This window comes from Anopheles funestus, chromosome 2RL (assembly GCF_943734845.2).
Source record: "Anopheles funestus chromosome 2RL, idAnoFuneDA-416_04, whole genome shotgun sequence".
NCBI lineage: Eukaryota > Metazoa > Arthropoda > Insecta > Diptera > Culicidae > Anopheles > Anopheles funestus.
This window is the reverse complement of record NC_064598.1, coordinates 17,010,067-17,035,238: the sequence shown is the minus strand read 5'-3', so window position 1 is coordinate 17,035,238 and position 25,172 is coordinate 17,010,067. Positions and strand designations below refer to the sequence as shown.

Here is a 25,172-nt window from a genome sequence, read left to right as displayed (position 1 = left end):
TATCAAGAGAAAACTTTTTGAGTTACAATCGCTATACATATCGATTAGCGGAAATCATGCATAGCGAGAAGAATCAGCAAGTCGAAAGAAACAAACATTGTTGAACCATTTGGTGCCAAGAAAACGAAAAAGTTATTTTTGAATTTACGTTTTTTTTTTATATTGCTTGTAGAATATCAGAATTTTTCATTTCTCGCCATTCCTTATGTTATATTATCTTTGATGCATAAACTTGTCGGTCGATGAGGATCTAAAAAAAATTCGCCAAACCTTGTGCTCAAGTGTTGGTACAGGTGGGTTCGTAAGGTGCGCATACTTTATATAAAGCATCTCATTGGTACTACAGTGAGCGGATGTGGTTTTACTGAACTGTTGTCGATACTTCAACATGAAGATACGTATTGTTTTCCTGTTGCTGCTTGTTACGGTCGTACTTGACAAAGTGCATGGCCAGACCAAGAAGAAAGTGATTCCATATGAGCCGTGTCTAGCCACGATGAAACCGAGTAAGTTATAATGCATTTCATACGTTCCTCATTTGTTGATATCATTGTGAACGAACTTCATATCTTTTTGTAGAGCCAACGTGTCCAGTAAATGAACGTTACACATGCTGCAAAACATGCGTCGAGAAAACATGCAGCACCAGAAAGACAGCTGTGAAATGTACTGCACCATGCGACGGTGGTTGCATTTGTAAAAATGGTTACATACGCGCTACCCCTACAGGGAAATGTATTATAATCGAAGATTGTGGAAAGCCTGAGAAAAAAAATGTCGTTGCCCCAGACTTGGGCTGAAGTCGTCGTGCAACGTACGAAGCAACAACGAACCTTTCGCTGATTGCGAATAGGATGACGCTCGATTCGAATTCAATAAAAAGTTCAGTTTTTAGCTTTTCGTTCTAGTTAGAAATTAAATACAACTTAACAATTCCATTCTGCCACACGAAATGTGGATTGCTGAGGACATTGAGCGATCTTTAAGCAGTATAAACTGGGTAGAAGTATAAGCAAAGTATATAAGTATATTTGAAATTGTTAATTGCATAATAACAGGCGTTGCTAGAAGTTTAATGTTTATACCTGCTCTATTTCAGTCCGTTTATTGACATGTCATACAATACTGCTTAACCCATGTTTGCTACGAAGAACCAATGCAAGTGGAATTCAATTAATAAATAGTTATGTCTAGCAGACGCTATACAGTACAATTATGCGTGCGATCGTGTACTAGTGTGCGTGTGATAACGTTAGATGCGACAGCCTATCTGATCGAGATCGAGCATGGATCAGATCGGTATCAGCATCCGAACGACCAACCAAGATTGGTCATAAAAGCTGAGGTTCCTTTACTTAACTAAATATTGGTACATGATCAAGTGATCGTGGAACCACGAAATCACGGGATCACCATGCGAAAAGTCCTATTGCAGAAATTAATCTATTGTCCCACTATTTACCTACAATTTTGTTGTTGATTAGCTTAACTTCTCTAAAATCCACTAACGAGTCAACGAAAATTCTGCGCGTAAATGTTATTTAAAGTAACACTTTTAATTCTGATTCATCTCGCCGTCGCAAGGACGACGTCAGCGACTCATTGTGCCACGGTTCAGAATATTTCTGTTAACATATCTGGATCATCTACTTCCTATTGCTTTGTTTTTCAACCTTTCCAATTGTCTTATACGACGTTCTCTATCGCAGACGAGCAACAACATTAGCCAAACTTTGTACCCGACTGTTTGCACAGTTGGCCTTATAAGGTGAACATTCGTTATATAAAAGTTGCCATTCGTACTATAGCGATTTTACTAAGCTCGTTTCGATACTTCAAGATGAAGACACGTATTGCTTTCCTGTTGCTGGTCGTTGTTGTCGTACTTAGCGAAGTACAGGGGCAGGGTTTAGTTATTGAACCTTGTTTGGCCTGGATGAAACCACGTAAGTTATCGTTTATTTTAATGTTCCGCTCTTTTTGTAGAGTTCAATTTGAACATCTTTATTTTCATTTTTAGAGCCAACGTGTCCAGTTAATGAACGTTATACATGCTGCAAAACATGCTTCGAGCTAACGTGCCGCACCAGAAATATTGCTGTGAAATGTGCCCCACCGTGCTATGGTGGTTGCATTTGTAGAGATGGTTACATCCGCGCCGTTACTAATGGAAAATGTATTCCAATCAAATCTTGTCCACTCATATTTCCAATTGTCTAAATCGCTATGAAACTATGTGGTTGATTATGGAATGATTGTTGCTCGTTTCGTTGTCAACAAAGAGAGGTTGCTTTACACAAATAAAATACAATCCAGCGAATTAATTTAATCGTACTACAATTCTTTTTTTGTTACGTAAGAAGTGTCTTGAGAAGGCGCTACTGGAGAGTGATTTTGGATTCCTGGATTTTGGTTTCTTTTGACTATTGCAAATTTTAAATTTTCTTACGGAATATAACATTTTCTGTCTATGAAATTCAACAGCATTGACAACATTTTAGACAGATTGTTTGTTGAAATGAAACTAGAGCGAATGTGTTTGTTTTGTTTGTTTTCTTTTGCTCGGTAAGAACACGGCCTGGCCGTATCGAGACATATTTTACCACGTAGCACGATAGTCAGTTCATGCTACGGGGAGACACGATCGGAATGGGATTTGATCCCCAGTCCTGCCGTGTGGGCCGGAGCCGTTTATCACATACCCCACCGGGCCGCCCCTAGAGCGAATGGGATACTGCGTATAAAACACACCTTCATGGCTGCAAGAGGGAAATATGGGCGTGCTTCACTTTTGCAGCCATAACGGTGTGTTTTATATGAAGTTACTATTTGTCGAATATGTGCAAATTTTTCGACACCAATAATGGCGTTGTTTGACAAGGTTTTGAAATTGCGTATTTGAAATGTCGGGAATTTCTAGACATTAATACGAATAAGGTGGCATATATAAAGCATCTCCTTGTTACTACAGTAGGAGGACTTGATTTTGCTGTACTGAGATGGACACTTCAATATGAAGATAACGATTTCTTTCTCATTGCTGGTTGTTACGGCCTGAAGAAGTGAAGGAAGTGTCTAGATGGATACCATGTTGACGGTTTTATCAACCTAGAATTCTAAACACATTATCATAAATTGATCTGCCATGAGCCTCAACGCTTTTGGGAGACTCGTCGGTCTGGGATTATCGGGTCTGGGTCCGTGCCTATAACCAGGGAAAATACGTTTCCTTGCGTACTTCCATACTAATGGAAAATTCTGGAAAATAATTTAGTTTTTCTTTTTAGAAATAAACAAAAACTGTAACATAAATACCAACAGTAAAGCAATTGCGTTTGTATGACCCATCGGAAACTCCCCCAACGCCGGCTCCAACGGATGCCCAAGTTCGCATTGCAAGTGGTACAATTATTTTTCACCTTAACATCTAAATCCATCCGTTTGCCTGAAGTCATCCATTGTCACGGTGAAGTGCTCATCATGCATTGATGACCTACAGCAAAACGAAATCGAATGGGTAAGACAAAGGGGAAAAGGGGGCGTAAACGAACCAACTGGCATGTAATTTTGTTTTCACTGTTCAATATGTATCGGATCGCAGCCGATACCGCGATAGAATGGCCGTGATGAAGCTTTGCTGGAGAGTTGCTGGAGAAAATCTAGAAAAACTTCGACAATGTCTAAATTCCTCGTGATTGATGAATTGCACATTTATGTAGTTCTGTGTGAGTCCGTGGTTTTGTTTTTATGTACTCTTTCGGACATGATAATTTATTGTTCTGTGTATCGCTCAAACCTGGTCCCCAGCATGGCACGAAATACTGATTGATTATCGATTAATTTAAGAAAGTATTTTTCCGAATATAATTTTATGTTTTGTAATTAATTTATATACTAAATTTGAGGAAACATAAATCTTAAAATAACTTTATAATGATACATTATTATTTTGCTTTCAAAAAAAATTTTTTGTTCTCACAATCAATGCTATGAAATTATCAAACAGTCAGTTTGTGGCATTTTACCACCGACGCTAACTTGTTGTGCGTTCGCAACGGAAAGGCCCAGTACACCATTGGCACCAGCAGGAATTTTTTCCATCTAATTACCTACAATTAACATTATTTATTACATCATTTACACTAAGGCTGGCCGCCAGCCTCAAGCTGGGCAATTGAAAACAGAGACAAGTCCTTCCCACGTCGATCAATAGCACATTTGCATTTTCTCAAAATAGGATAGCAAGTGTTTGACGCGCATTAAGGATAACGCGCAGAAACAGGCGGTTGATGCGGGACAATAATACCGGTGCACCGTGGCATTGGATTTCCCGTCAATAGCATTACTACCACAACTTGAAAATGACGTCTTGTGAGCTTTTTTTTTTTAATTTTACATCGTTCTTCTTCTTTTTCCACAATACACGCGTAAATCGCAATTATGGCCTTTTTGCAACAATGATACGGTCGATGATGACAATGGAAAAAAAAGTCGGATTTTGCACATCAAGCGAACTTGAATCTTTGAAGTGACCTCCAACATTTGCTGGAAGCTATCAACGAGCTTACTATTTGGCTCATCGCTCAGTCAACGTTTGGTGTTTGGTGGATTGAAACGCAAACTGTTGAGTGAGAAATTTTAAAAAAGGAAACTATAATCGTCATACTAAAACATACGTGATCATATCACTTTATGAGTGGCATTGGAAAATATTATTTTTATACTACTTTCCGTCCATTCTGTGTGAGCTGAATGGTACTAAAAGCGTTTTAGGCGATGTCGTATGCATAGTTGCGCAGGTTTTCGGTTGCAACATTTTAACGTCACTCGAAAACAAAATTAATTGTCAAAAACCATGAAAGCTGTCGAAAAAATGGATCTTAAAGACAGGAACTTTAAGAAGATTGGACTGATTTGTGTATTCGTCCTCGTGTGCGGTATGGTGTTTAGCTACGGAATATTTCCAGCAATTTTGCGCTTCATGATCAAACAGGTACGCTTGGTTAGGTACGCGGGACAATTGCAATCGCTTTAACAGATCCGTCGCGTAACAAATAAACGCAATAGCGAGATGGAAATTTTATTATACGAACAAATTTGCAGAACGTCTTGCTGAAACCGGGCACACAGATACGGGACATGTTTGAAAAGATTCCATTCCCGCTGGATTTTAAGCTGCACATCTTCAACGTGACGAATCCGGATGATATAATGCGCGGAGGTAAACCGCGCGTCAAGGATATTGGACCACTTTATTTTGAGTATGTATAAAACATCAGTTTAATTATCTAATCACGTCATAACGTATTAATGTAAAGAGATTGTCAACTGCAATAATTAATTCCCTTTTGATTTATTCACTTAAATCGGGTTTTCTCTATCCTTGAATGAAGCATTGATTTAACGGAACACAGATTCCTCCGGCAATCTTTCGCACATAACCAGCCTTACAGAAGCATCCCTCTGCACAGGCAAAACAATAAACAGTTTGTTTCAGGGTTGCGCAAGTCTTTTCTACGCATAGGCCACAGCACGAATAAACTTCATTAACCCTGCAACGTGGTATTTGGATTACAGTTCCAGCTGAAATTTTCAAGAAAGCGACGTTAGGCTAGGGGATATAAATAATAATTTATGGGTAAAAGTTTTACGTGGATTTAATTGCTGTTGAGCGCAATAAGGTGAAGGTCTTGTAGTTAAAGCGGCCACGGTGCAGAACATGAGGCTGCAGACAAAAAAAAAGTTACCGATCGATACCATGTCGCTATTTTGTGGCTCAATTGAAGTTACCAGTGTTGCAAACTGATTACACTCTAATGCGTGAGCGATGTTTTATGCGATTGTTTCAGCAAAAGTGCAAAACAAAACGTTCTTCCCGCTGTTACAGTTTGAACAAGTGTTTCTCATGCTCAGAAGGAAGAAATTTACCTTCGTCTGTCTTACTCGCCGTCTGAGGCACGCCGCGTGGCGACATTTACAAATTGTTATAACGAAAACGGATTTTTGTTGAATCTTAAATCGACATTAAGTTCCTCATAACGAGCGTGAGTTCATTTCTTAAAAGTTATCCATAAGATCTTTCACTGGTCTCAGTTTATCGTGATTGTTGGTGTAATACTTTGATCATCTATCCAATAATACTTGGTCTATTCATTAGATTATCATTTATGTTAGATTTGATATCCCTGTTTCGAAGAAGTCGGTTCTGTTGAAGCGGTGGATAAGTTTCAGACGAACCATAATGTTGAAACCACCAGAAATGGTTTGTACTGTTGCACAGCTTCAACGTGACGTTTCCGTACGATATAATGCGGGGCGGCAAACCACTTGTCAAGGATATGGGACCACTTTACAGGGTTATTCTATTTAGTTTAGGCTAGCCGCACACTTTTTCCTGCTCTGCGCAATTGATTTTTGACGTGGGTAGGCAAAAAGACATGTTGCTTACTAAGAATCAAGTGAACAGAGCAGGAAGAAGTGTGCGGCTAGCCTAAACTGAATAGAAAAACCCTGTATTTTGAGTATGTATAGAACATTACTTGAATTATCTAGTATGAGAAGTTTAGTTTGGTATTCGGTCTCTGGTTTTAACCTGCTTTTGTTTTATTCACTGCAATTGTTGGAGGATATTTATTCGGCTACGCGCAACGGTAAATTGGGGTTTCTTTATCCTTGAGTGGAGCATTGACTTAACGGAATACAGAGTCCGCCGGCATCCTTTCGCACATAACCAGCCTTACAGAAGCATCCCTCTGGACAGACTAAGCAGTTAATAGTTTGTTTCAGGGTTGCGCAAGTCTTGTCTGCGCATGGGCCACAGCACAAATAAACTTCATTAACCCTGCAACGAGGTATTTGGACCACAGTTCCAGCTGAAATTTTCAAGAAAGCGACGTTAGGCTAGGGTTATATAAACCTTAAATTATACGTAAAAACTTTTACCTGAAATCCCTTGCTGTTGAGCGCAATAAGGTGAAGGTCTTGCAGTTAAAGCGGCCACGGTGCAGAACATGAGGCTGCAGACAAAAATAATGTTACCGATCGATACCATGTCGCTATTTTGTGGCTCAATTGAAGTTACCAGTGTTGCAAACTGATTACACTCTAATGCGTGAGAGATGTTTTATGCGATTGTTTAAGCAAAAGTGCAAAACAAAACGTTCGTTTCCGCTGATACAGTTTAAACAAGTGTTTCTCATGCTAAGTAAGAAATTTACCTTCGTCTGTCTTGCTCGCCGTCTGAGGCACGTCGTTTACAAATTGTTAAAACGAAAACGGATTTTTGTTGAATCTCATATAGACACTGAGTTCTTCATAACGAGCGTAAGTTCTTTTCTTAAAATGTTAGATCTTGTTCTTTTGTTAAAATGTTCTTATGTTAGATTTGATATCACTGAAACGGGCAGAATCCGTGGATAGAAGTGGTGGATAAGTGTCAGCCGAACCATAACGTTGAACCCACCAGAAATACTTTGTGGTGTTGCGAATCCGGACGACATAATGCACGGTGAGAAACCACTTGTCAAGGATATTGGACCACTATATTTTGAGTATGTATAGAACATTAATCTAGATATCTAGTATGAGAAGTTTAGTTTGGTATTCTGTCTTTGGTTTTAATCTGCTTTTTATTTATTCACTGAAATAGTTGGAGGATGAATATTCGGCTATACGCAAAGGAATATTGGGGTTTCTCTATCCTTGAATGAAACATTGTTTCAACGGAACACAGATTCCTCCGGCAACCTTTCGCACAAAACCAGGCTTACAGAAGCATCCCTCTGCACAGACAAAACAGTTAACAATTTGGTTCAGGGTTGCGCAAGTATTTTCTAAGCATGTGCCACAGCACGAATAAATTTCATTAGCCCTGCAACGAGTTCCACCTAAAATTTTCAAGAAAGCGACGTTAGGCTAAGGTTACATAAACATTAATTTATATGTAAAATTTTTTTACCTAAAATTAATTGCTGTTGAGAGCAATAAGGCCTGACGCTTAAAGCAGTCACGGTGCATAACATGAGGCTGCAGACTAAAAAAATGTTCCCGATTGTTACCATGTTGTTACTTTGTGGCTTAATTGTAGTTGCCAGTGTTGTAAACTGATTACACTTTGCTTTATGCGATTGTTTTCAGGATTTTCAGGAAAGTGCAATTCAAAACGTTCGTTCCGTTGTTACAATTTGAACAACTGTTTCTCATACTGATAAGGAAGAAATTTACCTTCGTCTGTCTTCTGCTCAACAACCACCAAGTGTGAATCGGAGATATGCCTTGTGCAGTAATGTGGTGACGTTTACAAATTGTTAAAACAAAAACACATTTTTTTTAATCCCATATGGATATTGGCTGATTCATCACTGATCGATACTAAAATCGTTATGTAAAAATACGAGAAAAAGAATTCCTCTATCACCTCCAGATTATCGACAAGTACTTATATTACGCTAGTGCTAATCAAAATTCATAATCTGGTTGCAGATGTTTTAAATATTAATTAAACAACTACGTTTGGAGGGCGACCCAGTGGAGTATGTCATAAACGTCACCGGTCCACACGACAGGACCGGGGATCAAATCCCATCCGGACCGACCCCCCGTAGCAAGAGGACTGACTTTCCGGCTACGCGGTAGAAATAAGTCTAGTAAGCCAGAAATGAAAAACAAAAGACTTCAATTTGTGTCGGTGGAAGTCAAGTCTTGGAAATTGATGATAGAGCGATAAAATGATGATAATTGTTAACTTAATTCTAGTACACCAGAAGATTTGAAATGATGTTCCCAACCACCAAAATTTTCACTATTATCAATTCAATGTGTACTCCACATATTGCTGTGAGTTTTACTTTAAGTATATTGCTTATTGTTGTGACTTTTATTTCCAATCGCAATTCATTAACAGTCGCCCCTTTTCTATCGGTCTGGTACGATAAAATGTTCTGAAATTATCCTACCACAGACCGACATTCCTTATCCGGAACACAGAATCCACCCTCTCGTTTACGAGTGTAACCATTTGCGCAGTAACATCCCTTGTAACACCGTGCCTGGCATGGCCGGTTTCTTGATGAGTCCGCGCACGTCAGCTCAAAGCACATGCCACAACATTGATAGACTTCATTTTTACCACATTCCACTGTAAGGATAAAAAGAAGAATTTTATTAAATTAAATCATATTTTCAAACGCATAATATGTATCGTTCTTACTATGTTGGAAGCATTTAAAATGCTCTCGATTTTCCACAAAATTCTGGGCACAACACACAGCGACACAGGCAAACAATAACACCAGCAGGCACTTCATGGTTAAACTGTTGCAAACACGGCTCAAATGGTTAGCAGAACGCCGAAACACGTATTGCAAATGTGAACATCTTTCGCACGGTCGTTATATGGTACCAGCAGGTAATGTTCTAGATCTAGCGTCCAACTGTTTAAACACAGGCCTCTCACCATGATCTGCATATTCAGGGATTTGCAGCCATTGAAGATTTTGTTAAGAAAAAAAAATCGTTAAGCGAAATAGTCGAAAACAGTTTTCTAGAACTGTTCCCTTTAACAAACGGTTTGAATGTTGGGCGACATGTAACGGCGCCGTTCCATTTCCAAGATTATGTACGAAGGCTGATGATAATGACCAGCTGATGCTGACTAGATAAGAACAGATACTATAACACAATTCAATAATATACTCTCTCTCTCTCTCTCTGCTAGAAAGCTTTAGATCAATTTGATCAAACATCGCTCTAATAACGCTTCGGAGATGCTTATTTGCGTATATTGATGAATATCGATTTCTTTGCACAATCCCACGTAATATCTGCTATTCTAAAAAAAAATACTGAAAATTTTGTAAAGGTATATGACCGGTAAGAAAACAGATGAAGAACAGTATATGACTGAAGTTGTTCAACAGCACTCGAATCGACTAGCAAACAGAATATGAAACGTACCGGCCTTGGGTAGAGCAATCTCTCCATCAAAGGTGTCGAACATAACTTTTGTCGAAGGCTCGCTGTGTTAGGCTCGCTTTTTCTTAGGTGTCTTGTAGAATAGTACATGTTACGTGCAAGATAGTGTTTAGTCTGCATTTGAGATCGGGTGTATGACTGGTGATCTTAATTAGAAACTATATTTGGAAAGTAATTTAGAGTCATTTAAGTATAGTTGGTTAAGGCATTTTTTACTATCTACATATTTTATAACAGTGCAGTATGGTTCGGTGTAATATTTGTCTTCATATTTCGTAACCACACGAATAGAAAATTACTTCAAAAATTCTACGATCAGTTTTAAATCCATTGGAATTCAAACATAGTTTATTCATCATTTCGTCGGATTGTATTGCTGCCGGTGCATTACTGACGGATAATCAATGGGAACGGCACCTTTGGACAGTTTTGGTGTGGAATGCAAGGTCCCTTCGGATGGGCTCGCACGAAGCCTACCATGCAGAAGCACCCCTGCACACAGCGTGTGTCGAGACATGGTACCCATCCTCGACACGTATTAAAGCTGCACAGTCCGCAGCAAAGGAACACCTCGTTTTTACCACACGTTGCTGAAAGATAAGCAGTATAACATTAGACAATGATCTGCATGAACAAATGAAGTCAAAAGAGATAATTACTTGGAATGCATCTTGGTGCGGTCGTAGTTGGCATTCTGGTTGAACTAGACTGATACTTGGTTACTGTGGCTGATGTAACACGAATGCTCGTGGTATTTGCAGCAGTCGCAGCAGTAGAAGCGGATGTAGTCATGTTTGCCCCGGGTACAGGTGTTGGATGAGTCGTTACAGGACTTGTGGAGTTAACTGGTGTAGGCTTTGTTTCAGAATGTGTGCATACAACTGGTGTAGGCTCCGTTTCAGGACTTGTGGAGTCAACTGGTGTAGGCTCCGTTTCAGGCTCGGTGAAGTCAACTGGTGTAGGCTCCGTTTCAGGACTTGTGGAGTCAACTGGTGTAGGCTCCGTTTCAGGCTCGGTGAAGTCAACTGGTGTAGGCTCCGTTTCAGGACTTGTGGAGTCAACTGGTGTAGGCTCCGTTTCAGGCTCTGTGAAGTCAACTGGTGTAGGCTCCGTTTCAGGCTCTGTGAAGTCAACTGGTGTAGGCTCCGTTTCAGGCTCTGTGAAGTCAACTGGTGTAGGCTCCGTGTCAGGCTCTGTGAAGTCAACTGGTGTAGGCTCCGTTTCAGGCTCTGTGAAGTCGGGTGTAGGATACGTGTCAGGATCTGTGAAGTCAACTGGTGTAGGCTCCGTTTCAGGCTCTGTGAAGTCAACTGGTGTAGGCTCCGTTTCAGTCTCTGTGAAGTCAGGTGTAGGATACGTGTCAGGATCTGTGAAGTCAACTGGTGTAGGCTCCGTATCAGGCTCTGTGAAGTCTACGGGTGTAGGCTCCGTGTCAGGATCGGTGAAGTCTACGGGTGTAGGCTCCGTGTCAGGCTCGGTGAAGTCTACTGGTGGAGGCTCCGTTTCAGTATTATTGGTATTATGGTAACCGGTGTAGGATAAACCAATGGATACAATATTTAACAAAACGAAAATTGTTACAGTCACCGCCATGGTTGGTGCGGTTGTGCGCAATGAAGCAGCCAAAAGATGTCAATCCTGATTGAATCATTATAATTTAAGTACTTTCCAATCGCAACTGTGCAAATAAATCCCTCTTCTTAGTGAGTTCTTGTGTTTCCAACAACCTGTTCGACCTCAATGTCATATTAAGGTTTAACAAGTATTGCAAAGTATCGTAGTACTGGTAATGGTCGTGTATAGAACGAATCCCTCAAGCAGCCTATATTTCAGATTGAAAAAGTAGGATAACCTTGAAGTTTATTGCTCTGTTTTCAATGTTTTGCAAAAAGGAACACATGTAGCCAACCGTTTCTGCTGCACATACGTATTTTTGCGCATCTGTGCACATACATTCACGTCATACAAATGTGAGCATTTTTGTTTTTTTTCTCAGCCCTAGTCGAATTGAAAAACAAAAATTGAGCTTTATGACAGTTTTCAGTGTTGCTATGTGTATGACATATTTTAGTGAAAATTGTAAGGATTTTTTTTAAATTTTTCTCTATTCAAACAAGTATATTTCTGTACAAACATCTGAATTCTAGAATACTCAGTTAAGGTCTAAAGGGCGGTACAAATAATAAATTCCTCCATCTTGCCTTAACGACCTCTAAGGTCAAGCCGGGCATTTCTGGCTTACTAGACTTGTTTTACTACTTAGCCGGATAATCAAGTCCTAGTAAGTAATTGCTACGGAAGACATCGTCCGGATGGAATTTACCACCCGATTCTGTCTTGTGGAACTGGCGCCGTTTAACACATAAACCACCGGACAACCGACAAATAAGAAAATAAAATTGTCAAACAGATGCCATTAACAAATATGCACTACTGCTCCTACTGGTGTAACTTGTACACTTTAAATTTAATTTCAAGGGAATGGAAAGAAAAGTACGACACCGTAGATAACGTTGAGGAGGATACACTAACGTTTACGCTACGCAACACATGGATTTTCCGGCCCGATCTATCCGCACTGACCGGGGAGGAAATCGTCACCGTACCACATCCGTTAATTATGGGCGTTTTGCTAACAGTGCAGCGTGATCGTGAAGCAATGATGCCGCTGGTAAAGAAAGGCATCAACATTTTATTCAACCCGCTAGAGTCCGCTTTCCTGAAGGTACGCATCATGGATCTGCTGTTCGATGGCATTTATATCGATTGCAGTAGTCAAGACTTTGCCGCCAAAGCGCTCTGCTCCGGTATGGATTCCGAAGGTGCTGTAAGCCCGTATAATGAAACGCACTACAAGTTTTCGTTCTTTGGAATGGTAAGTAAGCGAGTCTCTAATGCAGTACAAACGAAGCTTTCATCTTGTATTGTTGTACCGTTTCGCTAGCGCAATCATACCGAGGCTGGCCGGTGGGTTGTGTACCGGGGTGTGAAGAATATACGCGACCTTGGACGAGTGGTTTCGTACAACGACGAAACGGAGATGGATATCTGGGATGGTGACGAATGTAACCAGTACGAGGGTACCGATTCGACCATTTTCCCCCCATTTCTAACCAAGCAGGATCGGTTGTGGGCATGGTCGCCGGAAATTTGTCGCTCCCTTGGTGCACACTACGTGCACAAATCGAAATACGCCGGTTTACCGATGAGCTATTTCGAGTTGGACTTTGGCGATCTAAAGGTAAGTAGTTGGGTAGCCATCGGTCTAGCAAGCGGAACGAACGTTTTGTTCAACTGCAATACACATTTCTAGAACGAACCTCACAATCATTGCTTCTGTCGGGATCCGCCGGATGATTGTCCGCCGAAGGGCACGATGGATCTAGCTCCGTGTCTGGGTGGTCCTATTATAGGCTCGAAGCCTCACTTCTACGATGCCGATCCGAAGCTCATTGAAGCGGTGGATGGACTGGAACCGAATAAGGAAGCTCACGATGTTTACATTCACTTTGAGCTGGTAAGTTGAACGAAAAAGGAAACTCCAGTGTACGAAGAACCCACATCTAAAGACGTTGTGTTCGATATGCAGTTTACCGGAAGCCCGGTTTCGGCCGCTAAACGTCTACAGTTTAGCATGGAGCTAGGACCGATTAACGACCACGAGGTATTTGGTCAGCTGCCGCAGGTAATTTTACCAATGTTTTGGGCGGAAGAAGGAGCTTCACTCAACAAAACATGGACCAATCAGCTTAAGTATCAACTGTTTCTGTAAGTAATACATACAGCATCCTGCCAGAATTCTGCCAATTAATGTTCTCTCGTGTTTGTTTACTTTAACGACTGTGGTGCAGTGGTCTCAAATTTAATGCAACCGTTAAATGGTTAACTATCATCATCGGTACGGCCGGTGCCATCGGTTCGGCGTACATGCATTTTCGTAAGGATAACAAAACGACTGATGTGGCACCGGTTGATGCATCCACGCCCGAAACTAATACGCCGTCTGGTAAGGAGAGCGTTGTGAATGTATCGCTTGGGAAAAACCTGCCACCGGTAATCGATGGGTTGGATAAACCGCCGAAAATGTTGGCATCAGAGCTGCGACAGGAGCGATACTAAAGTATGGCGCATTGCAGCACTAGTGTATTACTGTTCACTTGTTTGCGGTAGTTAGATGTTAGTAGTTGGCACGCATTATTGACAAGAATGTTGAAAAAGAAATTTAAATCAATTCTTATTCACAATGCATCGAGAGGAATAACGTTTTCAGTATACGTACTACAATAACATCAACGTAGAAAAAATGGAATATTTTCTCGCATATCAATATGTGATATTTAGGCATGACACCCAAACGCATTGTTTTGTATCTTGATTTATTAGCCGGCTTTTGCTCCACTCCTGGATGGAAGGTAGCATTTATGTAAGGAATGTGCAATCAAACCACGAACGGTCAAACATTTAATTATATCGAAAATGTAATATAATTTTCAAACCCAATTTCACATATTTATATTGCCTTTTTGAGAAATGTTCTGTAATGAAAAATTCCACAAAAAAGGCTATTGTTTGCAAACCGGAAAAAGGGTTTTCGATACACCATTATTCACTCGGCGCTAGTGTTGGTATAGTTCGGGGACAGTTTTTCATCTGTATGCATGGCCCGTTCGGAGCAAACTTTCTCACAAAACCCTTCCGGCAGTAGCAACCTTTATAGCACATGTCCGGACATGTTGTTTCATCCTCGAGGGCACAAGTACGCTGAATGCATGATCCACATCATTGGTACTTTTCGTTGGCTGGACAGATTTCTATAAAGCACATGAAAAATAGGAAATAAATCAATACTATTGACTTACCTACAAAATATCATCCTTACCTTGAACGCATGCCAATTCTTGTGCATGGATCGTGGCGAATCCTGTGATCGCTATAAAACAAACGATAAACGTCAGCTTCATCGTTGTAACTTGATCGCGGTATTGTTTTAGCACTGAATGGCCTCGCAGTGGTAATGTTTCCACTTCAGCGTTTATGTTCTGTAGATTCGCTCGCGTAGCGGACTGGTGATGAACTGACGAAATTTCATCTGTGCAAATACAAACAGCCGGAATGTTGTCCGTAGTCTGTTGTTCTGTTGTTGTTTTATTGTTATTAAATGGCAAAATGTACGGACCGACGACAAGGAAATGTTTCGGGGTTTCTTTACATGCGCCAAGCGACGTATAAATGATGATGATAAGTTTTATAGCAGCTGTTGTATGGTTTGCGCCTGCCGCGTATGCAATAGTTTGTTGAAAAGTACACGGTGACATTTCGGCGTCACATTTTCGCCCGAGCAGCGAAAATGGGGATCGTAACAAACCTCTTTATAAGATAAATGCATCAATAAGCACTTGTTATTTTAGTATGATAGCTCATAGTTACAATATTTCATACATTTATAGTGTATTAAGAGTAATTGATCAATAAAAACAACTACACCACTTTTCTTGTCTTTCTTTTTTGTCACAATAATTTATTAAAGCAATGTAGTCTCTGTTGTACGTGTTATGTATTTACATGATAGTGTTGTTTCAATTTACAAGGTTCTGATTTACCGTTTGTAAAAGCTATATAAAAAAAAACATTAACCCCCCGTTAAACTAACTTTACAGGCTTACTCTTATGATTCGTTTCGTGTCATAATACAAAGTTGAACTCAACTGCACAACAAAACATTGCTTTGTATTACCATACGATCTTTCCCTTATGAGCAAAACTGTTCCCATACCAATAAATACAGATTTTGATCCGGCGTTTAAGAAACATTTTTTCCATTTTTTTAGATAATTTGCATTTAAATACTATTATCCTCACTGTGCCGAATTTGTTTTTTTTTGTTTTGTAAAAAACTTTTATAATGTGCCGATCAAACTCCTTTCAACGAATCTATCACAACTAAGAATTATTCACAATTGTATTGTTTTGTTTGATTTCTTAACCGTTTTCTTCGTCCGGGGTAAAAGGGTGTATCTGTGCCGTGCCTATGGTTTAACCATTCCCCATACATTGGGTGTGGGTTTTGTGTGTTGCTCTAGCAAAACATAAATAAACATATCACATTTATTAATTCGAGAGCAAAAGCTTTTTCTAGTTTTAGTTTGTTTTTACGCTTCCAGGTAAGCACTTAAGGAAACCATACTAAATCAAAAATATTGCACACACGACTAATGATTGGGTTTCATTTGGTGGACACAATTTTATGGATATCAATACTTTGCATAAATGCACCATTTGCAGGAAAAAAACACACACACATTAAGCACTCACTGCTCACTTTATGCTGCTTTTGTGTAGATGGACAGCGCTAGCATGAAGTTAGTCGTACACCTTCTTGTCCGTCCGTCATCATTAGTGAAGTTTTTCCTTGCCGAGTTGAACTATTCGAGGATTCAAATACAGCCGGGTCACTGTACGCAGTAGGTAAATGACTGCGAGGAAGAATAGGATCTGGTCCAGACAATAGTACTGCAGGAAGCTAAAGAAGAAGACGGGGTAGTTAATCTCTTTTCTACACAGTAAACATACTTAAACGTTCATTAGACTGTGGCATTTTTTTTCTTCTTTTGTTCATGACCATTACATACTTTAGATTGCGTGCTGGCGACTGCAAATGGTAAGCACCGTTGTGACGAATCACGTACTCCGTCCAGTAAATGGCGGTCTCGAGTGGCGTAGATCTTTGGTCTTTGAGTAGAATCTGTCGTCGCCTGAAAGGGTTTAAAAAGGGGAAATACAACAAGAAAAGGATAAAATATAATCAACCAATATCAACGTTACGTTGAGTTTTTATTACTTACTTCGCTTCCCTACGGTACCTCGGATCGTGGATAACCTTGTGGATGGCGCGTATCAACTTTTCGCTCGTTATCGTTTCCAGCTCCAGCCGGAGCGCATAACCGTCGGTGACGGCTTTCGCTGCATTCGCGTCATGGTCACAGAACACCGGCATCGTCACAATCGGTACACCGTGGTACACGGTTTCGAACATGCTCAGCAATCCACCGTGCGTAACGAATGCACGCAACTTCCGATGGCCCAGGATGTCCTGCTGTGGCAACCACCGGGCAATGCGTACATTCGCGGGCAAATCAGTCAGCAGTGCGGGACTCGCTTCGTACTTCCACAGGACCCGGTACGGTAGGCGTGCGAACGTCTGCACGAGCAGTTTGCGCAGATGGTCCGGCATGTTGGCCGCCTTCACGGAGGAACCCATCGAAACGTAAATGAAACCGGACTCGCCGGCACCGGCAATAAAGTCTTCCAGATCCTTCGGCAGTGCGGAGGCCGGTTTACAGTGTATGCACGCGATTTCGGCAACGTTCGGTAGCAGCGGCCGGGGATAGGTAACGCTCGCCTGTCCATTCTGCAGAATAAAGCTCACATTGCGGCCCAAGCCCCAAATGTTCGGTACATCGGAACCGAGATGGCGGCGAACCATGTGCTGAAGGTACATCATCGAGGGCTGCAAAACGGGACGAAAGAAAGCAAACGATAATTGTTTAATATTGCGTTACTTCCAGGAAATGGGTCCGGTTTGTTCCCATCCGTACAGTTCAATATTTTGGGCCCGAAACGGAGGATGCGAAAATTAATTCTTCGTATTATTCGGGACTTGAAAGGTTCGATCAAACACGATAATAATTGCACAAGAAGATAATGAAAAACAAGCGATTTTCTTACCCTTGACCCGAACCCGAAACCCCGGTCAAGGGAAGTTCGGTGCCGCCGGGACGACACCGGTGGCAACGTTTACTGCAAGGTGTCAGGGTTGCCGGGTACGTTACATGCTGCGCACGGATTTAGCTCCAAGGAGGACGAACATGGTAATTATACTATGTTTTACCAGCGAGCTCCAAAACTAGACCAAGACTAGCAAGATGCTTACGGTGGTGTCACTGAAATGTGGCACCGTGATGGTGGTTCGTACGCATTCGGATGCTAAACTGGTGACCGTGTAGGTTCCACAACATTTTGCGCGTGAACAGCTTCGCTACCATCTAGCCTTTCCATCTTTTCAAACACGAACACACGACACATCATTCAAGGGCGTCAGCCTTACGCGTGTTTTCCCCACAGCCGTTTCTAATGAGCCGATAAATAGATAAATAGCAGGGTTAAAAAATGTACGTCGTACCGTGTGCCTTCGATGGAACCGACCGACCAGCAAATTCTAATTTGCTGTATGCTCGATTCCAGAAATTTCCACCATTTTGCGTAACGTTTTTGAATTAACACCGCCAGGTCGTGTAAATCGCACACGCACGGTGACATCAAACGTCCCGAAATCAATAATGCTATCAATGTGGTAAAAAGTATTAATCTAATAAACTCGAACCACATACCGCTTCACTCATTAGTGAGCTCTAATCCCGAGGGCTGAATACAGGGATGGCGATAAATTCAAGCGCATGGTGATACATTTTTGCTAACCACCAGGGTTTGAGGGATGCTTATTAATAGAACATTATGATTTAATCAACCAACCCTAGCGCTGGTATAAAGTTTCGTTTCGTGCTCAAACAGCCAGCACACGGTTCTACCAGGTTTTGCGGGTCAATATTTTCCTAACCCGCACATAATTGGTTAGCATTAGCGCGGGATAGAAAGGTGATCCATTGACGTACCGATCATGTCGATCTGGAATAATTAGTGATGTAATTATCTGTGACTGACCTGTGAAACCTGAAGCGTATTTCGCGGACCGAACCTGTCCAACTACCGGCTCGCGTCGCAACGAGGTCCACGCTTTTAGCCATTAAGGGGGAAGGGTTTGTAGAAAAATAGGCAACATAAAGGTGAAAGGAGTTCTCTAGAACGGTTTCAGCGATGTTTAAATTAAACACGCTTACCAAATTACTTTATGCTATGACTAATTGCATAACGAAATTGGAAGGATGGGCCCAACGAGTTCGTGTCCGAGAGTTAAATACATGTGATAAGTATTAGGAAAACCATTAACTATACTGCCTGTGACTAAATAGACTAACTTTTTGTTTTTGTTGCTGTTGCTACAGTCCATACTTACTGTGTATACGGCATCAGCAATCAGCGTGTGAAATGTGTTCGATAGGCGCTCAAAGAAGCTCATGTCATCCGTGGCCGGCCGGTAGAAGACTGGTGTCGTAGAGTATGGTACCGGATTTCCTGCCCATGCCATCGTCCCGGTGTAGAAGCCAACCGTGTTGATGTACATAAATGGTACGCCCAGCCGATAGACTAATCCCAACGCACACTCTGGGAATGCTCCATCCAAGATCATTAGGTCAAACTTTCGCCCCAGCAGATCCATCGTTTCCTTGTCCTCCAGCGTTGCATCACAGGCCTACGAAGAGAGCGAAATAAAATCAAACGATAAAGATATGTACCATCTCCAACTCGTGTTGTGTTAGTGACTGAATGTTTTCTGAATGTAAGGACAAACGAAAGCCCAAGTCTTTACTGGTGAACTATATAAATGTTCGATTGAACATTTACAACATTCGAGTTGTTGGATTGCTGAAACGGAATAATGAATGCAACTGTTACTGATATGAAGAAAAAAAAAGACTAATGTAAACTCTTTTACGAAACAAGCTTACTTCAAAGTAACGAAAAAAAAACAGCAACATGAACCTCTACCTAACGAAGAAGTATCATCGCATTGTCACTAACGAGGATTATGAAACATTGTTTCTCAAGTAAAAAGCGTGTTCTGGATCAACTTTGTACGAATTCGCTCACGCTGGACATTCGCCACTTCGCCGCTAGTCATTCGAAACGGAACCTCCAGTCGTATTCTTTCCTTCAATCTCATCGCTTAGCGCAAGTATGGCACGACCACGAGTATTTGCCAGTTCCCTACATCCAACTTTTCGCAGTGTGGATTCGGAAGGATTTCTGTTGGGTTATCCTTTGGCATCCACTTGACGGTTGGATGCTTGTGCGATGATGGCTAGTGCGTTGAAGGGATCACATCGTACGACTCTTCCCCACTAGTGAGCTTCGTTAACTTCACCGTTTATTTGGTTGACGTTGGGAATTGAGTTAGGACAAGTCAATGAGAAAAGATCCATCAATTAGTTGCTGGTAGATGGCAATGTAATAGACGGAATATATTCATCATTCACTTTTCTATTACATATAATTATTGAACTGTTTGTGGAATAACAGTATTATCAATTTACAGAAATGTGAAGCAGAGCTCCAATCACCAGTGACTAGGACTCTCCCAAACTGTGTCATTCGATGTTAATTTCAGCCACTTATAGCCAACCATTAGGTATAGTAGACCAAGTGAAAAAAGACGTGAAAGAATATTCTTCAAGTTAGCGGGATCGTGGAGAAAAGCAGTAACGTATTTGTTGAAGAGCCTGTTAAGAAATGAATAATACATAATCAGAAATAGATAGTAAAATTTAAAATCTCAATTGCTCAGAAAGAATTCAGCACTCGTGAATTAAGGCAGAATATTCAAGGAACCGCTAAATACTAGTTTTTTGAGCTGCATGATCGAAGATAGTAGCCTTTTAATTATGATATGAAAAGTGAAACTCCCTTAATCCATAATTGAGTTGATTTTTTCAAAATTTCTGCTACATCATTAACATTTTTTATAGTAATTTACATCTGGAAGCAGAGAAACCTTTAGACACCATCGAAAGAACGAGTTTGAGAGTTATTTCACTTTTGTTCTGTTTCAACATGAACAGCTCAAAGTAACTAATGTCTAGTCGTTCTAACAGTAGCTTAGACCATCCATCCATCCATCCATTGCTTCGTTATGTACTCACACTCCAGTTGAGAAATCACTTCATTGAACTACAGCAGCTCGTCGACAGTTTTGATTGTGCAATATTTCCACCCGACTGGCTGGGATGCATTCAATAAATAGACGACCCGTTGCGATCGAGTCACAGTGAAGCATAGTGCAGCTGATAGTGTGAAAGCGGTTGTTCTCCCTGTCAGAAGAACTTATTCTGACACCAGTTACGTTAGTGGAACAGAGAACAGAAAGAACTATAAAAATGAAAACAGTTGTGTTCTGCTGTATTGCATTGTTTGCTGCAATAATTGGTTGTTCAGATGCTCAGGAGACGAATTACGCTCTAGAGCATAACTTCACTACAGAAGGCAATAACGAAAGTCAGCAACAGCTGCGCTGTACCCCAACAAGTAAGTATTGTATCAAACTGTAATTAAAACAAGATTTTCAAAATCTTGATTGAAAACTTTACCTTAATTGTAGATAATTCATATACGCTCTTCAAAGAAAGACTTCTTCATAAGATATACTGATACCGTTTTACTTTTGCTTTATTGCAGAGCAGTGTGACGTCGATGAGGAGTTCAACTGTTGTGGACCATGTTATCAGCTGTCCTGTTACGATACCGCGATCGATTGTGGTGATCAGTGCTTCGCTGAGTGTTACTGTGTTGAGGGTTTCGTGCGAGAGTACCCCGGCGGACGGTGCATACCGAAGCTGTTTTGCCAAAAACCCACATTACCAATCTTGTCCGATAATGATGAAAGCTTGTAATAAATAATGAGTTCTTTTTTTGCTCAACAATCATTGCAACCGTTTCCAAAAAACCCGTATTTAAGTAACACATCCCTGATGTACAAACATTCTACCACACATCTTCACACGTATCGACAGGGTTGAGGGTCGCCATTTCTGGCTAACAGTATGACGAGTAGCACGTTCTGGAGAAAAGCCTTTTTTTATTTTTCCTTGTTTGTTGAAACAGCTGAAACGACGGGGCGGTCTATAGCGCGGTGACTATAAAAATCTTGTACCTCGACACAGGAGCTCTGTGAGCAAGTTCTCTGTTCAGACGCTAGTGCTTTTTTTTGGGAAGAAATTATCCTTCATTTCAGTTGTTAGCCAGTTTCAACCATGAAGGTGCTTGTAGTTGCTCTGCTGGGATTTGTGCTGTTGGCCGGTGTTGCATTCGCTGACCATGTTGACGAACCTCTGGAACCAGAGAGCGAAGAAGTACCATGCGCAGAAGGTAAGACAATACGCGGTTATGCGTAATGTTAATCGTTCGAAAATTAACGCCTTTCGTTCGCATTTAGTTGAGGAATGTCCCGGTGAGTACGAGGAGTACGACTGTTGCGGAAAGTGTTTCCAGAAAACGTGCATCAGCAAAAATGTGAAGTGTGAAGAGGAGTGCACCAAAGGCTGCTACTGCATGGAGGGATTCGTACGCGAGTACGAAGGAGGCAAATGCATGCCGGAACGTTTCTGCCAAGCTTACCTGCGCAAGGGCTTCGGCAGCGGCTAAACGTTGAACGAAGCTTGCAAATGATACGGAGCATGTGAAAAAAAAAACCGTTGCGAAATATAACATGAAATCATATATTTCGAAACAAATGGGTCTAGTTTTTATTGATTCATTTTTTTTTTTTCATCACGATTTACTGACATAAGACAAGCAAAGATAAGTATTTTTCAAAGAGAAAACATAAAACAGAAACTATTGATTGAAGAATTGAAAAATTCTTGATCGAGAACTTACAGAAAAATTAGCGTGAAAAGAGACTTCACTTTAATGAAAAATAAATCGAGCAAAAAACAGTTCCAAACATGTTCTAATTTGAACAGTTGAAACTTGAAGCAAAAAAAAGCAAATGAAAAGGGTTTGGGAAAGATTCTATCTGCCTCCACGTACTGCTATCCGAAAGAAAGGGTACGGCTTGTATACCAGCCACAGTTTCATCTCAACTTCAAAAAATTCCAAACACATTTCACGCCACCTCATTGGATTTCAAGTCGTTTGATTAGCTGATACAACATCGACAATCTGTGCAAACATTCATGAAAACGACTGAAGAACACAAATGAGGTCGTATTCTATCGGTCGATGCTCAAAACACACACACACACACACTGTGGCAAAACGATAAACGAAACGTGGCTTCATTTTACGGGTTAATAATTTCTTATATGTACGTATACTACTTTCATGATACACAAAACCACTTACCTGCCATGAATATCGGAACGCATCCCACAGGGACAGTGGCATATCACCGCGCATCCGTGCACCGAGCAGGTCCCAATTCGTGTAGTTCCGTATGTACTCTACCAGCCCGGATGGCGTTACCTCCTGCAAACCGTGCAGCGTAAAGTCAGCCGGAAAACCGTTCAGAAACGTTATATTATGGCCGCTGGTAAAGAAACGAGCAAATGGTATGGTTTGAAAATTTGTGATGCAGAATGAGCTACCGGTTCGTAACATGAAACAATTGCCGTACATTAGCGAAAAGGCAACGCAAATGATTCTACATACTGTGCACTTTCCACTTTTGTGTCGACGCTTTTCAGGCTAGGTAGGAAGTTACTATTTTTAATGCAAATAGTCATCGGTGATAAACTCGTAACTTTAAATTTATGTATCTACTGCGTAAATTACCTTGGTGTGTTTTGTATATTCACTTTCGGATAAACATTTGCTACGCAGTTGCCAAATATTGATTATTAATTGTGGTTAAAATAATAAACCCTATTGGATATCCGTAAAGAGGGCAAACGCTATTTTCAGTTACCATCCAATGACGTATATTGAATGATAATTTTAGTTTTTGATGAAAACAACAAATCGAATCAATCAGAGAAGTTAATCTAAAGTGGGGTTTAGCTTGAAGTTTAAAATAAGCAGCCTCGTTTTGTAATAGTTTCTTAACGATACATGTTATTCATTCAGGATATGATTTAATTAGATATATTCATCAGCAAATCAGCACATATTAGTAGATCTTTATTCCTCTTTTTTTTTGAATTTTTTGGGAAAAATTAATAGGAACTCACAACTTGTAATTATAATATGCTCAACGGGAAAGTCCTACAATGTATTCGAAAGAAAAAATTTCAACTTACACCATTATGTATTATGTGAGAAAATTCGAATAAAATGTTACAAAATATAACAAATTGCCCACACTATAAACATTCTAGAATATTTCAACTACGATCAATGATGTTCTGCGCCATAATCTGAACGCACTTCAAACAGGTTCACTATCGAAACGGGTAAAAGCCTTTGCTAATTGAAAACAACGCGCCCTAACGTCGCACCATTCGCGTTTGATGGAAATCGAAAGAACTCGTCACAGCACACGACTTTTCGTTTAGCGTTTCGAGAGTAGGTTATGCAATTATTCGATTTTTTTTCTCTCGCACTATCTCTCTGTTTCCAGCATCAGTAAAGTCAGTGAGTGGTGAGGATTAAACGTTGTATGATAACGAAGCAAAGCTGTGAGTAGAAGGGTTTTGGATTGTGACTTTTTGTTTTGTTTTGTAATGCTGATCGTTAGGGTGAGCCTTGATGTTAACTGGTAGCTTTTCAATTAGCCATGAATCTTTGAGAGTGAGTTTGAAAAAAAAGAGAAAAAAGAAATCACGCAAAAAAAGCACCATACGGCGATCAAAATTAATTCCCGACAGACTGCACGTGTGGGCAGCGGAATAAAGCTACTGTGTATACTTGATCCAATAATCCAATTCCCGGTTTCCCGGTACGGTCATAGTTTGTGAATCTAAATCTGAGACCCGACAGGTGAGCTTCGGTGCAGTATCGTTGTAGTGGACGCACTGGTAGTCGGCTGAAAGCTTCCTTTAACACCGTTAACAATCTAAACCTATGCTAAGGGTTGTTAGTACCTACCGTGGAATGAGCCCCTTTGCCAGCTCCAAGAACGGGATCTTGTGGGATTTGGTGCCACCCATCGTGATCATCAGTATATCGGACCCGGAACAGCATGATGCGGCCAGCAGTCCCGCCAGCAGCAGGATCCGCAGTGTCATGGTGTTTTTTTTTGTGCTGATGTGCTGATGGTGGCTTTTGTGGAAATGTGGAAAAGAAAGTTAATTGAAAAAGTCACACGTTAGTTGAATGGTAAAGATGTATACAGTGTATTAGACGAGAGTTTGAGGTTTAACATAATAAAATATTGTTTGATTTGACAGTGAATACAATGGATCATCAAACTGTTACCCGTAACGAACTGAATTTAGGTGGAACTTTATATAAACTGTCACAATTGTCCTTCAGAAAACGTCTCTCAACCCGAAATAGTCAAACGAACATTTAAATGTAATATTTCAATTATTTTGTTCCACACACTGCACTACTACACACATGCTGCAATTAAAACTAAATCATTTTCTAAA

At 40.7% G+C, this 25,172-nt stretch overlaps 6 protein-coding genes across 10 annotated transcripts in view; 4 read left to right on the top strand and 2 right to left on the bottom strand.

Annotated features, from left to right (window-relative positions):
• The first annotated feature begins 1,617 nt into the window (after positions 1-1,617).
• LOC125765743 (venom peptide SjAPI-2-like) lies at positions 1,618-2,375 on the top strand. Its single transcript, XM_049431180.1, has 2 exons — positions 1,618-1,946; positions 2,021-2,375. Exons 1-2 carry the CDS (start codon positions 1,841-1,843, stop codon positions 2,218-2,220), a joined length of 306 nt encoding a protein of 101 aa, XP_049287137.1. The 5' UTR covers positions 1,618-1,840; the 3' UTR covers positions 2,221-2,375.
• A 1,801-nt stretch (positions 2,376-4,176) lies between these two features.
• LOC125765737 (sensory neuron membrane protein 1) lies at positions 4,177-14,343 on the top strand. Its single transcript, XM_049431171.1, has 7 exons — positions 4,177-4,993; positions 5,104-5,261; positions 12,451-12,847; positions 12,917-13,213; positions 13,286-13,489; positions 13,562-13,740; positions 13,824-14,343. Exons 1-7 carry the CDS (start codon positions 4,856-4,858, stop codon positions 14,089-14,091), a joined length of 1,641 nt encoding a protein of 546 aa, XP_049287128.1. The 5' UTR covers positions 4,177-4,855; the 3' UTR covers positions 14,092-14,343.
• LOC125765741 (cysteine-rich venom protein 6-like) lies at positions 9,699-11,311 on the bottom strand. Its single transcript, XM_049431178.1, has 2 exons — positions 10,632-11,311; positions 9,699-10,562 (listed from the first exon to the last, which is right to left on the bottom strand). Exons 1-2 carry the CDS (start codon positions 10,762-10,764, stop codon positions 10,360-10,362), a joined length of 336 nt encoding a protein of 111 aa, XP_049287135.1. The 5' UTR covers positions 10,765-11,311; the 3' UTR covers positions 9,699-10,359.
• A 1,523-nt stretch (positions 14,344-15,866) lies between the features above and the next one.
• LOC125765738 (UDP-glucosyltransferase 2) overlaps positions 15,867-25,172 on the bottom strand; it is a 30,224-nt gene continuing 20,918 nt past the window's right edge. For 4 of the 5 annotated variants that reach the window (XM_049431174.1, XM_049431173.1, XM_049431175.1 and 1 more), the window contains 6 exons: positions 24,667-24,840; positions 22,987-23,170; positions 19,043-19,339; positions 16,815-17,479; positions 16,602-16,724; positions 15,867-16,492 (listed from right to left, as the gene is read on the bottom strand). In XM_049431174.1, the coding sequence (XP_049287131.1) occupies positions 16,366-16,492; positions 16,602-16,724; positions 16,815-17,479; positions 19,043-19,339; positions 22,987-23,170; positions 24,667-24,806 (1,536 nt within the window). In that variant the 5' untranslated portion in view covers positions 24,807-24,840 and the 3' untranslated portion in view covers positions 15,867-16,365. Of the gene's footprint in view, positions 16,493-16,601; positions 16,725-16,814; positions 17,480-19,042; positions 19,340-22,986; positions 23,171-24,666; positions 25,031-25,172 lie in introns of those variants that run through there. The other variant, XM_049431176.1, reaches the window with a different exon arrangement.
• Positions 19,411-21,688, top strand: LOC125765739 (cysteine-rich venom protein 1-like). Its single transcript, XM_049431177.1, has 2 exons — positions 19,411-21,168; positions 21,319-21,688. The coding sequence occupies exons 1-2, from the start codon at positions 21,021-21,023 to the stop codon at positions 21,531-21,533; spliced, it is 363 nt and encodes a 120-aa protein (XP_049287134.1). The 5' UTR covers positions 19,411-21,020; the 3' UTR covers positions 21,534-21,688.
• Positions 21,791-22,367, top strand: LOC125765742 (chymotrypsin inhibitor Ani s 6-like). The gene is made up of 2 exons (XM_049431179.1): positions 21,791-22,008; positions 22,076-22,367. The coding sequence occupies exons 1-2, from the start codon at positions 21,894-21,896 to the stop codon at positions 22,282-22,284; spliced, it is 324 nt and encodes a 107-aa protein (XP_049287136.1). The 5' UTR covers positions 21,791-21,893; the 3' UTR covers positions 22,285-22,367.

What these genes read in the sequence shown, in the direction of transcription:
- LOC125765743 (XM_049431180.1), top strand. Translation starts at nt 1,841, where the DNA reads ATGAAGACACGTATTGCTTTCCTGTTGCTGGTCGTTGTTGTCGTACTT. An exon ending in TTTGGCCTGGATGAAACCAC is followed by an intron (nt 1,947 to 2,020) that starts GTAAGTTATCGT and finishes TTTCATTTTTAG; the next exon opens with AGCCAACGTGTCCAGTTAAT.
- LOC125765737 (XM_049431171.1), top strand. Translation starts at nt 4,856, where the DNA reads ATGAAAGCTGTCGAAAAAATGGATCTTAAAGACAGGAACTTTAAGAAG. An exon ending in TGCGCTTCATGATCAAACAG is followed by an intron (nt 4,994 to 5,103) that starts GTACGCTTGGTT and finishes ACAAATTTGCAG; the next exon opens with AACGTCTTGCTGAAACCGGG. An exon ending in TGGACTTTGGCGATCTAAAG is followed by an intron (nt 13,214 to 13,285) that starts GTAAGTAGTTGG and finishes ACACATTTCTAG; the next exon opens with AACGAACCTCACAATCATTG.
- LOC125765741 (XM_049431178.1), bottom strand. Translation starts at nt 10,764, where the DNA reads ATGACTACATCCGCTTCTACTGCTGCGACTGCTGCAAATACCACGAGC. An exon ending in CGCACCAAGATGCATTCCAA is followed by an intron (nt 10,563 to 10,631) that starts GTAATTATCTCT and finishes CTTATCTTTCAG; the next exon opens with CAACGTGTGGTAAAAACGAG.
- LOC125765739 (XM_049431177.1), top strand. Translation starts at nt 21,021, where the DNA reads ATGAAAACAGTTGTGTTCTGCTGTATTGCATTGTTTGCTGCAATAATT. An exon ending in GCTGCGCTGTACCCCAACAA is followed by an intron (nt 21,169 to 21,318) that starts GTAAGTATTGTA and finishes GCTTTATTGCAG; the next exon opens with AGCAGTGTGACGTCGATGAG.
- LOC125765742 (XM_049431179.1), top strand. Translation starts at nt 21,894, where the DNA reads ATGAAGGTGCTTGTAGTTGCTCTGCTGGGATTTGTGCTGTTGGCCGGT. An exon ending in AGAAGTACCATGCGCAGAAG is followed by an intron (nt 22,009 to 22,075) that starts GTAAGACAATAC and finishes GTTCGCATTTAG; the next exon opens with TTGAGGAATGTCCCGGTGAG.